General features: G+C 44.2%; 1 protein-coding gene across 1 annotated transcript in view; it reads left to right on the forward strand.

Annotated features, from left to right (window-relative positions):
- Nucleotides 1-1,522: 1,522 nt before the first annotated feature.
- LOC131290239 (homeobox protein orthopedia) overlaps nucleotides 1,523-15,590 on the forward strand; it is a 28,786-nt gene continuing 14,718 nt past the window's right edge. Inside the window, exons 1-3 of the mRNA XM_058319486.1 lie at nucleotides 1,523-1,556; nucleotides 8,634-8,890; nucleotides 9,021-9,182. Coding sequence (XP_058175469.1) covers nucleotides 1,523-1,556; nucleotides 8,634-8,890; nucleotides 9,021-9,182 — 453 coding nt within the window. The remainder of the gene's footprint in view (nucleotides 1,557-8,633; nucleotides 8,891-9,020; nucleotides 9,183-15,590) is intronic.

Consider the following 15,590-nt stretch of genomic DNA (forward strand, 5'->3'; position numbering starts at 1 on the left):
AATGGGGATGCTTGGAAAAACACGCCCTTATTCGACAACGCAACCATTTCGGGCTTCGTCCTGTCGTCCTTGTCGTGCCTTGGTGTCTCCCTTTTGCAGCGGGATGCTGAGATGGGAAAAGAATCTCGCCGATCCACGGAACGCGATTCATTCGTTTGTTGACAACCTCCGTGCACGCATACAGCCCCGGTGTTCGCTGCTTGGAGCTGGGAACGCTTTCTTCGAGCTTTTCATGGCTCGCGCGTTTGACAACAGATGAAGGCAAACTCGGTGCCTCGCGTAGTGTAAACGTCCCGATCCCGTACCATCCCTTCTGCAGCCGCGCGAGTTCGAGAAGACAAACAAACGGAAAACAACCCCAAACCGTAACATCAACAGCTATCTCGTTCCCCCCTGCAGCCTCCCCGGGGGTTAAAAAAGGGGGTTTGGCCGCGCAAGTATCGAGCCCAGCCAAACAAAACCAAAGAAAACGGTCCCACGGTGAAGGAAGCGCTCGGTGCGCACATTCTTAGGGCGCAACCCGCGGACACACGTTCTCGTTCTTCGTGGACGGGCTGTTCAGCGTCACCGTTCAGAGCGTTCGACGCCATCGTTGGGGCCGCTCGTTTCGTTCGTCCGTTGGAGGAGCTGTCGGTGTCGGTGGCACACAAAAACCCCCTCCGGAAAAATAAGCAAACCGAGGCCGGAGGCGCCCGGGAGAGTTTTGATAAATAATTTGCTCCTCCAGCCAGCGTCGTAATGAATTTAATTTGTTACTTACTTATTTAATTAATAAAACCTAATTAATAAGCGTGAGAAGTGTGCTGGCCTCTGGCGCGACTTCCCAGCAGTGCCAAGGAGTGTTGCCGCCGCCGCCGCGAGCCGACAAACCGGAAGAGAAGCGGACGAGTGTCACTTATCGGGTCCGTGCTGTTCCAGTGCATCGAAAGTGTGCCCTTTCTGTGTATGTGTGTGAGTGTAGTGTTTTCGTGTTTTCCGCATTGTTATTACGATTTTCTTTTCCGTTACCTTTCACAACTCAATTAGTTCGGTTTGTGTTTTGATCGGGATTTTGGTTTTTCTCGTGTCAAACGTGCCAAGTGACGAACGTTTTTCGTGATAACCGTTCCTTCTTGATGCTGATAGCGACTAACAACTTTTTCGCCATTGCCCAATAGGATGCGTGCTATTTTCTCCCGCAAAGTGATACCATCTTTTCATCCTCTTCCGACGAATAGCGCATGATACAACACATCGTGCCGGAACTGTGGAAACCCCGGCGTCGGAAAATCGCGAGCTTACTGTGACACCAAGTGTGACCCCGATCGTCAGAAGCAGTTCACTCTAAATAAAAGGACGAGAGTGTAATACCTTTGTTTACGCGGAATAAGGCGCTGGTTTTGGGTTTCAAATCGTGTACATTCCCACTTCAACCATGTGTAGCTTACGGCGGTCCTAGTTCTGTCCGTCTGTATCCTTATTCACACCTGGAGCGCAAAGGGTCAAACTGTCGGCATTATCGATACGCAACTTCTCAGCAAATATGCTGAACAATCTCAACGCAGCTGGATTGGGTGGTAAGTATCTACAATAGATTTCATTTGGATATTACTCTAAACGTAGTTTCTCCTACAGCCATTATTTAGAATCGTAGAGTATGTAAGAATGCTTTACTGGTTGGTAATGGATGTGATGAAATAACAACTGTTGTTGAATTTATATTTTCTATTGCTGTTATTGCATGTGAACAGCTTCAATATCTTCATTTAATGTCGGTTATCTCAAATACTTACGGTGAGCTAGACTTTCCTTACACGTTGTTGACGGACTAGTTTTCTCTGAAACTTTCTCCTTCCTTTTATTATTTACGATTATTATTCTAAATAAAACAAAACACTTTATTATTATGGATTGTCTGTAGTTGATCAAATTAGTTTAGTGACCACGTAATATTGATTAGAAATAATCGATACCCGTCAAAATAATTAAAAATTTCGAGCAGCCAACATCAAATACGGACACAGGCGCCGAAAATGTTCATCATCTATCACCCAAGAGTTTAATGATATTGACCCTATAAAATTATTTTCACTATAATAATTATTATATATTTGCATTATCGTAAAAAATAAAAATCAATAGATTGTATTATATTATACTTCACGTATAGTTCTAAAAAGCATCATACCAAAGATATTCATTACAACCATTTAACAGTTTTCTTGACGTATTTGGTTTAATTTATATTAGTATTGTGTAAATTTAATTTTATTATTTGATAGACATATTAGATGTTTCAATAATGTTCAAAGATACACAATCGAATCGATTCTGTTTACGAATTAAAAGTATAAATAATTGCAACCAATTCTTCTTTTTGGTATTTCTAGTTCATAAATTCTAAGCATTCGAATGTATGATGTAACGAAAACATAATCTAGCAAAAGACGGATTGAAAACGTAACATTTTTGAACTTTGTGTACTTTCTGATCTGAACTTTGTGTGTATCCATTCATTTCGCTCCTGAATCAAACCCTTACAAAACGCAAATTTTTTTCAAGGACAGGAATTTTTTATCATCATTAAGTTATTCTGGCTTAGCTTTCGTTGTTTATATTCATTACACAAGCATCGGAACTAAACAAAAACAAGTCGGAGTAAACACAAAAATCAGATCACATATTACAAATCGTATCGACAATTTATCAAATTTTACAATCGTATCGACAATTCATTCAAATGATTAAAATGAAATGGAAGTAGAATGGGTAACGATGATAGAAACGATTGTCTCTATTGGTTCCATGATTTCTATTCGACTAATAGGAAACCGTTTCTATTTTATCGAAACTATCAGCGTCCGTTTGTGGTTCGCGGAGTAAATTACGATCCCACTCCATAGAGTTCGCAATGATTCTCGTACACATCCATGCATGCGAAATGAACTGCAATCCGCGCGATGCTATCGCATTTTACCTTCACCTGAGCGAATTGTCCCTACCATGCATATGCGGGATCGTACTATTTTATCCGCTAACATAAAGCGCAGTAGCATAATTTACTGCATATTAGCAGACATTCATTATGCACATGTGCGCGCGGAAAAGTGCCGCATAAAAACGATCTACCGCAACAAACTACAAACGTTTCCACGGGGCAATGAAAATAGTTTCGTTTGGTAGAACGTAACGGAGAGAGGGAGAGGGTGTGTGTTAATGAAGATCATTAGGTCCTCTCGGTTGGTCAATCCGACCTCAATGTAACACGACAAACAGTGCAAACTTAAGTAAAAAAGCACATACTATCGTTTATGATCCCGCTACACTTAAGCGCACCCATATGGGAGCGTGTAAATTTGCGTCCATAAAATGATAATTAATGGTCTCATAATTAAACGGTAAACAATTGAAATTATGATCGTTTAATTGAAACGTCGTAATTGAATATGACACCGCGTCGATAGGATTTAAAAATCAACGCTCTGAGACAGAGTTACATCGCAAAAAAAAATGTTCACACTAAATTATAAACGGTCGTGAAAACAAATAACAAATTGTGTCTCTGAGGTTTAAGAAGACTTTCGAAAATAATTCATTTAAATTCTAAAGGTACTTTTTTAAATGGCGAAACTAAGCTATATAACTGGAACGTGGTAACGATCTTTAACAAATTACAAACTAACATAGAAGTAAATTGTAGATCTCGCAAGTCAAATCTTATAAACATATATATATGTTCAAACAAATTTATTAAACTCCTTCTAGGTATTTGTTATCGATCTGGACATTTCTCAGGCTTGTTTCGCATACGTTCTTATCAAACTATTGAAGCAAGCAATCCGTATCTATTTCATACGTATTGTGTTCATAAACATTACATTTTTACACCCGAACCTCTAAAAATCTCCTACTGATGGTTCTTCGAAACCAAGAAAATCATTTTGAAAAGCTCATGGAAAACGTTTCAAAAACTACCATTCACAATGAATGCAACGGCGAAAGGACACTTACAGCGACGTGGCCATAGTCGCACACATAAACCTAAGCCCCACAGTTTCCATCGGTATGTCCCCGGCAGACATCTCCATTTCCTTTATTGTATTTCAAATCTGAACCGAGCGAAACGTTCGCTAGAGCACTTTGAAACCGGGCTATATTTTATGGCCCAGCTCGTGCACTTTTTCCTCAACGGATTTCCTCTGCCACCTCGTTCGAAAAGGGGCCGTCCGGCAACGAGCGGCCCGAATGAAATGGTGATAATGTTTAATTTAATTTTATTAAAACCTATTTTCCTGGGAAAACTACGAGGGCAGCGACGGGACCTGCGGGAGGGCTTAAGAGGGACACATTTTACGGAGACCGGTTACGTTTTCAGTCCCCAAAAGCCCCCCATCTCCGGGACATTGTGCTCGTTTCGCCGCTGTCGCGAGAGTGTGTCCTCCCGTTCTCCCATTGTGCATCGCTCGAAACGAAACCGGGGGATTGGGAAGCTGTTCTATCCCCACCCGAAAGTGGCGTTTCCCTCGAGCCGAACAGAGATCGAGAGAACGCACCGAAACGATTTCGAAGGGATTCGGAAAATGGAACTTCCCCAAACGGTGCCGTCGACTGGAGTCGGAAAATTCGATCGTTACAGCAAGCGGCAGCATGAAACGTACTAGCCTCGACGTGAAAAAAAAACCAGACCATTTTGTCGCATTTTGCTAGCCTCCTCTAACGATTTCCCCCTCGTCTTTCGAAAAGCGAATGTGAATGGCATCCATTCCACGGACGAGTTTCAAATCGATTTTCCGATGAAATGTGGCAAATTGCACTTTATCGTAAAGCGTGTACGTGCCGACTGGTCAAAGGCAAGCGATGGACGGTTCGCTGGGGGGGGGGAAGAAAAGAACAAACACACAACGAGGAATAGTAAAGCAATGGAGCGGCGAAGAATGGCCGCGAGATACAACTCGAGCTCGGAAAATCAGTAAAATGCATTAGAAAGCATGTAAAAATCTGAAAGCTTACACTCATTACTGTCACTTGTCCAATTCATTAGTATCCGGGTATGCACTTTACTTAAAGCTGGCGTAAAATATTGACTAAAAAATGGTATCTGTTCACTTTATCGAAAATTTACTTCATTTAAGGAAGAAGTTGTTAAGAAATTTCAGTTTTTCGCCTTACATTTACAATGGCAAGTAGCAAAAAGCAAAAAAACCATCCATCCCAGATGACTTCCTTAAATATTTATTACTGACGCGTGTTTAAAATACAATGAAGCGGAAAAGAAAACAAACAACCCCTCCGCGAAACAAAGACCAGCGAAGCGGGGGATTCCTTTTCTGACGCGGAGGGCATTTATATTATTTTTTAATATTCATCATATCGATCCCATGCCGGCCACCCGGCAGTCCGGAAGGTGATGACGATGTTTAAAGCTCAGCTCGTGACGGTTTTTCGGCCGAAGGACAAACCACAGCGAGGGGGTCCGTCTACCGGCGAGGGGATGGAAAGGACGACGAATGGTTTTCCATGCCCCCATCCCACATTATCACATTAAATCATGAACCGTACGCGACGGCGACGGCGATGACGATCAGGCTGATGCCGGTAATATGGGGTGGTGCTGAGTCCACGTCAACCTTGAACATAGGCGTAAGGCTGTGTGGCGTTCCTGGCATGTCCTCCGACACATGCTGGTAGCGGCCGAGATTCGCCACCCAAAACCGGCGCCGTCTCAGCGTAACGCAGCGTTGGAAGGTTTTTCATAATTCACAATGAAATGGACCCTCGGGAGTCGTCCACTTGCCGGTTCGGTGCTTGATGGCGGTTATGATGGTCAGTTTTTGAGGTCGTGCCAGTGTGGAACCGGTTTGGGCTGGTTGTCCACCAAATTCATAGGCGGTAGAAGTTTTTGAAGCAGAAAAGAGGGTTTTAAAGAGTTGGAGCACATTCGAGGGTATGCAAATAGACAGAAACCTTCAAACACTTTGAAAAATAATGATTTTTTAAACATATTTAAACATCTCCCAGGTCAGTTGATTAAACATTTTTTTGAAAAGCATAATTTACTTCAATCTCTAAAAATATGAAATGATGTCTAATAATTTTAAGAATAACTAGTTAACTGAAGATGATGAAGTTATACCAAAGAGCAGGGACTCTTTGAATCTTTGTTATAATAATTGTAAAATTTTGAAGCCATACATTGAAGTTGTTTCTTGAACTACAAGCAATATTTTTATTGAAAAAACTTACTTCACATTAAATGTACATCAATCTTTTTTTTTCCAAAAAAATGAGAAATAGATTATTTCCCACAGAAAAGTTAATAAATACTTCATCTCACGAGTTAAATCCCACAAATGCAACACAGCATCATTTTGTGATCATAATTAAACGACCAATAAATGGATTCGCCTCGAATTCATCTCGCCGTAAAGTTAATGCTCTCGCTCCCAACAACAGAAGAACACACAGATTTCAACACCTTCATTATATTACATCAATCAAAAACTAATCCATCAGACAGCTCAAACTCCGGGATATCTTATTCTCTGGCTCTGCGTGTGGCTCGTATGCATCAATGAACATTCTTCTCCCCAATACCGGTTTCCAAAACCCTCTCCTACGCCCGTACGTCTGGCTTGGAGCGATTGAATCTTTCTTAACGAAAAACAAATACGCGAAGGAAAATGTAACAGCTTCTGGTTGACCGTGGAGGCTGTAAAAACAACAACCGAAGCGACAACAACACAAACGCGAAGGTACCGTGGAAGGCACCCGAGATGATCTCCCCGTGCGAGGGTCTGCTGGTTAAACTCGACTCCCCGTCCGGTCGAAGACAAGTCGAAGGAACCCGTACCTGACAGCTTCGATCGAAAGGAATGCTTCCCTCTCCCCGCGTGCCGGAGTGGAACCAGCATCTGCACCCCAAACCTGGGCTACTGTTGGGCGCAGGGTCCCCAACAGCGGAACGCCATCGATTTAGGGAATTCGGAGGGTGGTGGCGCACACGAAGGTGCCACTTTAGCTACCTGTGTATTTATTTCTCATGCTGTGCATGGTGGTGTGCACCGTGGCTTAACTTCGGCCCTGCGGTCCTGTTTCGATGCCTTTTTTTCTGAGCATTTTTTCTTTCAAGTTCCTTTCCTAGTGCTAACATTACACCCCAACGTTTGGACGTCAAACATCTCGGTTGGGGCATAGCGTGACCAGTGGCCGACCATTAGAAATTCGTCTGCATGCAAAGGGGAGAAAAGCCTGTAGGGGGGCGACCGATGACGAGGGGGGCGCTCGCAAAGCTGACAAACTGCACCACAAAACGGTAGCCAAAATCGTATGGATGTGTTAAAATTAACACCTGCATATGAAGAGTAGCATAAAAGTGTTTCTGATCCGTGTGTCGCAGCTCCGTGGACCTGAACTCTGCCTTTCCCCTCGAAATTGTCTTCCTCCGAGATGAAAAAAGAAATACACCGGTTGGTGGTGGTGGAAGAAGTAAGAACGAACTCCAAAAAGGTACAAAGCAAAGTGCTACTCTCGAGTGATCAGGAAAAAATATCACATCGTCAAGCGGGTCTCCGAACAGCAGGGCTACATTTTTCTTCGCTGAACCAACCCATCGACTCACGGTGTTATCGAATGTGACAAGAGTTTGATGGGGTGCAGAAGACTCCCGCAGTGGTCCCGGCCGTTGAGACGTCAATCGATGATATGAAAATACTGCTAAGGGGCTCTTTCTCATCTCATCAGGAACATCGTTTACTTCGTCCTTGTGAACAGAAGAGATCGAATCTTGGTTCTTGACTTTTAGTTCCTTTGAGTCACTGTGTTGAGTTGCAACAAACCATTGAGATGCATATCCGTCCTTAAAAAAACGCATTCCAAGCACTATGCAATACGGGGATTACTTACTTTTTGCCGGAATTCATTGACTGAATTGATTCAATTGACTGAAGAATGTTTTGTTACCTTATTAAGAAATAAAAATTTAAGGTTCAAACCAAAAAATCAAAAAGTTATTGAATCTACTTTTACTATTCTATTGTGACAATCTTTACTCTTACTGTCCTTCCTTCCTTAATTGATGCTACATCTACTGAGCGAACTTGGCCTGATGGCCTTACCTCTATTGTACTGTAGAAAATATTTATAAGATCGAATCAAATGTTGACAATGAGATCGAATCAAATGTTGAAAATACTGATATGACATTCTATTGATTTTCTTTTTTTTTTTTAAAGATATTAATGAACTATGACAAAGGCATTCTTGAAATTCCTTAGATTCAAACATTGGTATGCAATACAAGACGCGAGACAATTGCTTAGGAATATGTTTACTTACAGATTTTCCGGATAATTTCCCCGCATATGGGCGGAAATGCCACAATCTTCTAAGTATATTAATTGTGTACAATGCTCACCGAAAATTCCTGCCATTTATTGGTAAAACAATCCGTAGTTATGCGTATTTAGTTACTACAACAACCGGTTCCCTTCCTTAGTGTATCAATCAATGCCCTCTTCCTGTTGAAATGCATGTGTTTTGCTGAACATTTGTTGGTGTTTTCTTATGTATAACTGCGAGAACTATTATTGACAATATCCAGCACTGAAAAGAAAAGAAGAAACAACTAATTAATCCAATCATGTAATGGTTAACAGTTTACCATTTCTACCCGCCCGCAGGACCAAAGGATTGCGAGCTGCCAAAGTCGGGCCTGACGTCGCTGCACGGCGCGTCCGGGTTCGGCCAGGTGCCAAACTCCGCCACCTCCGACAGCAATGGCAACCGGTTGCACGTGAACAGCGGCAGCGGGACCGGTGGCGGCGGCTCGACGGTGGGCTCCGGAGGCGGCGGCGCGGGCAGCGGCGGGGGAGCGGGATCCCTGTGCGAGCCACACAACATCCACCAGGATCAGGTAAATGTAGCTATACGGGGGGGCGACTCCAGTAGACGCGCGCCTGCACCCGGTTGGGCTGCCCCTCGGTTGGGCTGCCCCGCTGCCACTGCCCCTAAAGGTGAACATAGTTTTCTTACTCTCCACCTAGAACGCTGACAAACATGGGACCAAACAGAAACGACACCGAACACGCTTCACGCCGGCGCAGCTGAACGAGCTCGAGCGGTGCTTCTCGAAGACGCACTACCCGGACATCTTCATGCGTGAGGAGATCGCCATGCGGATCGGCCTCACCGAGTCACGTGTGCAGGTAGGTGGACGGACGCGAGCGAGGGGCTAATGGAGTGTGATGATGATATTCCAAAAGCTCCTCCAGCGCGAAAAACACCAAAGTTCGGAGAAAAACTTCCACCGTCATGCCACGGGAATGTACGCCCTTCCTTTGTTTACCTTCCGCTTGTGGGAAGGGTGAGGTTCTAGCGTGCCCCTAGACAGCGTGGTGGACATAAATCACTTTTCCCACCCAGCAAGGACCACGGGTGCACATCGCCGGTCGCTCCTGCTGATGGTGTAAAATTAAAGCAACCCTCGCGCCGAGACGCTAGCCTACTTTTCGACCGGAGTTCTTTTTGGGCAACCCTTGTTCGATTTGCCTTTTGTTTACAGATGGTGTGTCTAATCTCAGAAGGCCATAATAATGTGTCTGTTAATGCACGGGATGTGGCACAGTTCCTTCCGAAGGGTGTGTGGGTAACTTTTGCTAGGGATCACGCTATCCTCCGACGAACTCACACGCGTTTTAAAGGACATACGAAGGGGTCGAAATACATTCTACCACATGGTGTGCCTTGTCTTCCCGGTCTTCTGCGAAATTGCACAACACTGCTGCGCGCTAATCCCGGATGCGATAAATTTTCCCTGCGGCATAACATCCCGAGATTCCGTTGAAATTCACCGGACGCGGAAGGGACAGGCGGTGGTTTACATGTGTAAATGTAAAATCCCGCTCCGTGCAGGCATCTTCGGGACTGCGGGAATGTGACCTCAAGCTCACTAATTAACAATTAAATCGACCAAATGAATCACTTAGCTAATCCGTAACGTCCAGTCGTGTTCCTCCGCCGTCGGTTGTTGATTTGTGATGCTGCTGTAATGCAACACACCTTTCGGGTCCACATTTCAACACAGGTGGAATGGTGATGTCAGGATTGTAAAGGAATCAGGGGATAATTATTTAGCCCCAGTTTCCATTTACATAACCGTGTCTGTCCTGGACGAAGGACACATTCCCCTGCACCCGGTACCCCTTTCCATACCCGTGATCGATTAAGTTCGTCAACATCCTGCATAATGATTGCCGGAAGAGGAAACCCAGATGTCTTCATCATCATCAGACAGACGAAACCGCATTGGCGTGCGGGTTCATGTGATTTCGAATGACATAAACCCCGATCCATGACACATGTTAACTCACATGTTCGACATCATTCCAAACGATCCCCCGGAAAGCTTACCGTTCCGGCACCGGTCAGCAATGGCCTGGCAAGTAAATTGGTCTGTTTCCGTTCCGTTTAAGAGACGGCCACAAAAAGAAGCCTTTCCTAGGGGGGTTTTAGCCGGACTCGAAATGTCTTGGAAGACAAGAAAGCTACACTGGTTCTGCACGATAGACATCCGGTATCGTTCTTGGTTCTCTTGGGTATCGATGGACGATGGAAAACAGTGCCTGTGGAAAGAACACACAATTTGGCCCGTGACAGTTTGGCATGTGATAAGAAAAGGCAACATGAATGTTGTCTTTATGGTGCCGTATAGATTTAAATTGTCAAGATGGTCAATACGATGCTAGGAAGCAATTTGGTTCGAGTTCAAATATTAGTGAGAAGGAGGAGAATATTCCCTAACCCTTTGATGGTTTAACTTACATTCTGCAATTTTGTAGTAGTTCCATAGGTCGTGTGATTTATTCTCAGGATAAAAAACAAGATGCCATAGTTTGGAATGAACTTTGCTCAACATTTCGACTAAAGAAATTGGTTGCCACATGACGGTTTTGTATCTCCTGATAAAACTGATACATCATGTGCTGAAACATTTCTATTACTTGAATTTCGAATGATGATTAGGGATATGACGAAGCGACAGCTGAGCAAATAAACTGACCATGCGACTTTTGCATTTAGTAGCAATGGTAGTAGCCTAAATTTCCTGATAAAGGATTTTAAATTATACATTTTGAAAAATACTTTAGATAAAGGGCAACTTCATTCAAAATCAAACATAATTGCGTATTATTACCAACTTATTAGGGATCTGCTTGTAAAATTGGATATCACTAGAAGCTGGAATTTGATTCGTTTAGCCCCTCTCCTTCACCATTGCCTGGATAAACCATAAGATAAACCTGCTTAGTTTTATCATTCATGTCATAAATCAATCAATAAGGATCAACTCTTCGCCTAACTTCCAACAAGCCAGGCACGTCCTTTGCTCGCACTGAACAAGTTCCACCCAAAACTTCTTGATCCTCTCTTTAGCGGGAAAAATCCACTGGAAAAAAGTCTACTCACGTCTTCCGGATCCCACATCCCGAACTGAACAGCGTTAAAGTGTTTTCAAGGTTATTGCTGCAGCTTAGGCTGGGATCAGATGCAGATTCCTGCTTCAAGAGTAACTCTGGGTGGCTCGCTGGAGCGTTGTTTGGCGCTGGAATTTCCCCTCGCATTTCGGGGTGTGAATCGTCACACACATGGCTCTGCACAAATGGCGGCCATAAAAGGAAGATTTTATATTCACTTCACCCGCACTCAAACTGAACCGATAGCGAGTTTGATTGGCCTCATACGGCATGAGAACTTGCGCAACAAAACCACACCTTGCCTCGGAAAAGGGTGACGGATGATGTTTTTTCTTTGCTAATCACACTAATAATGAAGTATCAAGTCCGACCAGGGAGCATCCCGGCCGAGAGTATTCTTGACAGGATGCGCAGGACGGGAAACCAAGGAACCGCATGAACCGCATGAACATAAATTCCACAACTTTACGCTACCCTAGCTAATGGACCGATCTAAGGGTGTATTTGTGTAGCCAATGTTTCAGGGAACACAGAGTACTCTCGTCTCAGCAAGGGCACAACAACTAGAGAAGCATTGTTTTTCCATTAAAATACACACTCTTCCCTTTCTGTGGGTATCCGGGGTGGCCCTGGAAGGGGTTGGTGTCCTGCCACCGTTCTGGTCCCTTTTATGACCAAAGTTCAACCTCTCCTCGGGGGTAAAACCGAAAAGACGTAGTTCGGTTTGCTCAGCGGGGGGAGGTTTGATTCGTTTTAACTAACCAACAAAACCACCTGGCAAGAAGGAGTCATCCTTCTCCTTATCACCATGCCTACGGTTTTCTCGGGGTAGAAGGTTTTCCGGACTCGTGTCTGTGGGCTCACTGTGCCACTGGATAGGAGGAAAAAGACACAGTGTGCCTTGCTTGCTCGGAAAGCGTAGTGCTTCGATGGTTTTCCTAATGGAACATTTCCCAGCTGCTAAAGTAGTCCCCACAGGCCACATCAAGGAAAGCAGAGCACTACGGAAGGAAAAAATCGACATGTCACTATCATTTCCTCGCCAGTGTATACCAACCCTCGTTCGGATAGTTTGGCCAACTCCGACCCTCGGAACACCCACCGAATGGGTGGGGGGAGAGATTTTTTTATTCGATTTTTATGATGTCATTATGAGTTTATAGGTTCACTTTTATGGCACCTCACAAGACGCTGGAGTCGACGATTGCCCCGCCAGCCTTGCACGTTGGAATGCACGGCGGAAGTCACACATTTCTTTTCTTGGCGTTTGGGGATTGGCAGACGTTTTGTTTTATGTTTTGATTGTGCCAAACCAATGCTTCTGACTTCCGATCGATGGTAGGAACAAATGTTGCGTGAATGACGTGCATGGATTACATTAAACGGAGGAGGGGGGGTGGCAATAGGAAATCCACACCGTGCTAGGGAACGAATTAATTCCAGCCAATGCTTCTTCCTCCCCGCCAGCCACCTCGATTCTGGTTCGATCGCCGAAGCGACGGACAACACGGCGCGAACGTTAACGTTGGGATTACTTTCGCATTTTTCAATTGTGCTCAAACCAATTAGAGGATTTGCGTTCCCAAACGCAATGGTGTGCCTGGGAGCTATGCGATCAGCAATTCTTTCCTCCCGCTCCCATTACATTCTAGTGTTATTGAGTGCGATAAAATTGAGTGGTAATGGTCAATAAACTCGGTCTCGTATATGGTGCCATAGTTTCAAGCTGATAGTTGAGGAGCAAATACAAGGATTACGGAGCAAAAATGGTACAATCTGTATAAATACAACCACTTGCACTAGTACGAGTTTGAAGTATTTGCTAAGTGTAACTTATTTCAAATGCGTTGAGTAAGTTTAGAAAAAAATTGTAACAATTTAGAAAGCACTTTCAAATTGACTCCTTACCGACCATTATTTTTCCTACCTTCTCTATCATATTTGCTTGCCTACCTTCGCCTGCCATATTTAAACTTCAGAAGCAATTTTTATAGGCATTGTAACTACACAAGTTGAACAAAAATTAAACAAAAGTCACTTATAATATATGAGACAAAACGAAGCAAAACACCAAGTAAATGGTATGATTTATATAAAAATAAATAGAAAACCTTTATAAAAACAATCAATCTTGCTCCAAATCAAATAACAAACAAACGAAAAACACTTAATCTGTAACAAGATGCGATTGAATGATAAATAAGCAACTGAAAAAGGACATTCATGTAACTTAGAATAATCAAACCATTAGTTCGTGGGTAGAAAATATACCAAAACATCGGATAGGGTACATTCAGCCTTTCAGAGTTTAAGACCACATGCTCCGATTTACTACACGCTTTCAACATGAATAGGGTTTATGATGGCGGACGAAACTTCAGGTACCGAAAGGATGTTCTTTGATTTTGGAACTCACAAAATCCCTGGCAATGCTCCCTCGGGTCAGTGTGTGTATGTATGTGGTTTGGCCAACACAATCCACAGCCAGATAGAAACAGTATATGCGAATCTGTCGTGGCCATGATCTCCGGGAGCGATTTATGAGACCCGAAAGCCTCCCGGCGCCTTGCCAGCATGCAAATAAAAGAAACCATGTTGATCTCCTTGCCAAATGGGGACAGCCCATGGTGGTGAAAATGGTGAGAAACGATAGTAAACCGTTGTCTTTTTCGTGCTGAAGAGTTTTTGCTTCCCTCTTTGCGTGTGTTTGTGTGTGTTCGTGTTTCTCCAAGGACTATTAGGGTTGGTGGAGCAGCATTGTGGATTGGCTCAATCTTTGCCAGATCCTTCCAGAAGGGGGCCATGTGCCTGCCAAGCCAATCCCGGGCCCTATCATTCACGCTGCGACCACCGTCGAGCTTCGCCCGGTTTTGGCGCTGAGCAATGCGGCAGGCCGATGTGGTCGTGCTGCGGCATTAGTTGTTGTTCTCCCCAAATCCCCGCAAAGTCAATTTATATGCGGAAATAATTCCATGCGCTTAATCCTCGGCGTCGGTGGTGCGGGATGGTGTTCCGGGAAATCCCTGTGCATAAATAAATTCACCAAGAATCAAACCGGTGGACTTTCACACACTAGCGGGAGTGGGGTTGAACGTGGCCTTAAAGGAGCACTATTCACAGGGAAAATAACGCCAATCGGGGTGTCTAAAAAAATCATTTGGGTATAATCTTTTCTGTTGTGTTTATTGAACGCAACTGTAAACTCTGTTCTAGGTCAGAAGAAAGCCCACCATTGACTCATAAGAAATCTTAAATAGAACAACCATTGCTTCAAGGTGAAACATGTGTTCTTTTGTCGCATCGAGGTCAACGAACGACCCGAACCGCTCGAAATCGCTGACCACACCGACTGTCAAGAGTTGACGTTCTACCGGACCGAAATCGAAACGAAAAACAGCAGCCACAAGGATGATAAAAATGACGACGCAAAACTCACCTTTCGTCGGAGCCCACGGGACCAGTCGAGACCGTGGACGGAACTGGTCCAGGGCGGCCACTCCACCTTCTACCAACCGACAGCATTCGAGTAACGAAATAAAACTGGAAACGTCCTCCACGCTGCGGCTGCTGTAATTGGATCGGTCGGCCACCGATTCCGATGCGGTCGATGTGATATTTGATACCTCGCTCCCTTCGGCGGGCTGCGTTGAAGAAGGAAAACAGACAACCTTAACCTCGCCTCGAGGGGGCGCGCAACAAACGGTCCCGCGAACCTGGCGAACCTTTGGGGCTGGATACGGATTTCCAGTTTCCAGCACGCCGACCGGTCTTTACCGCCTGCCAGCTAGTCGGTATACGACAATCAGCTCTGGAAAGGCCGCGTGGTTACGCGATCTGGCCAAAAATCCCTTTGCATTGCGATGTGTGGTCAGCGGGTTTTCTCGCGCGAAAGTGTCGTTACATTCTCGCCCTGCGTGCGGTTGGAAAATGTGTTCACTTGTAGACGTTTCATGCTTCATTTCATCATGAATTATCTCCGTCTGCGTTTTTTTTTTTAAGACGGAACATTGGATGTTTGTAATTTTTTGTTGTTTGTTTGCACAACCATGTAGTAAGAGTAGCATGGTATCTACTTTTACTTTTTTACCAAAGGAATCAAGCGGAAAATAACTTCTCTTTTAACTATTTGGAGCTATGCAG

The sequence above is a fragment of the Anopheles ziemanni genome, chromosome 2 (genome assembly GCF_943734765.1).
Source record: "Anopheles ziemanni chromosome 2, idAnoZiCoDA_A2_x.2, whole genome shotgun sequence".
Classification (NCBI taxonomy): domain Eukaryota; kingdom Metazoa; phylum Arthropoda; class Insecta; order Diptera; family Culicidae; genus Anopheles; species Anopheles ziemanni.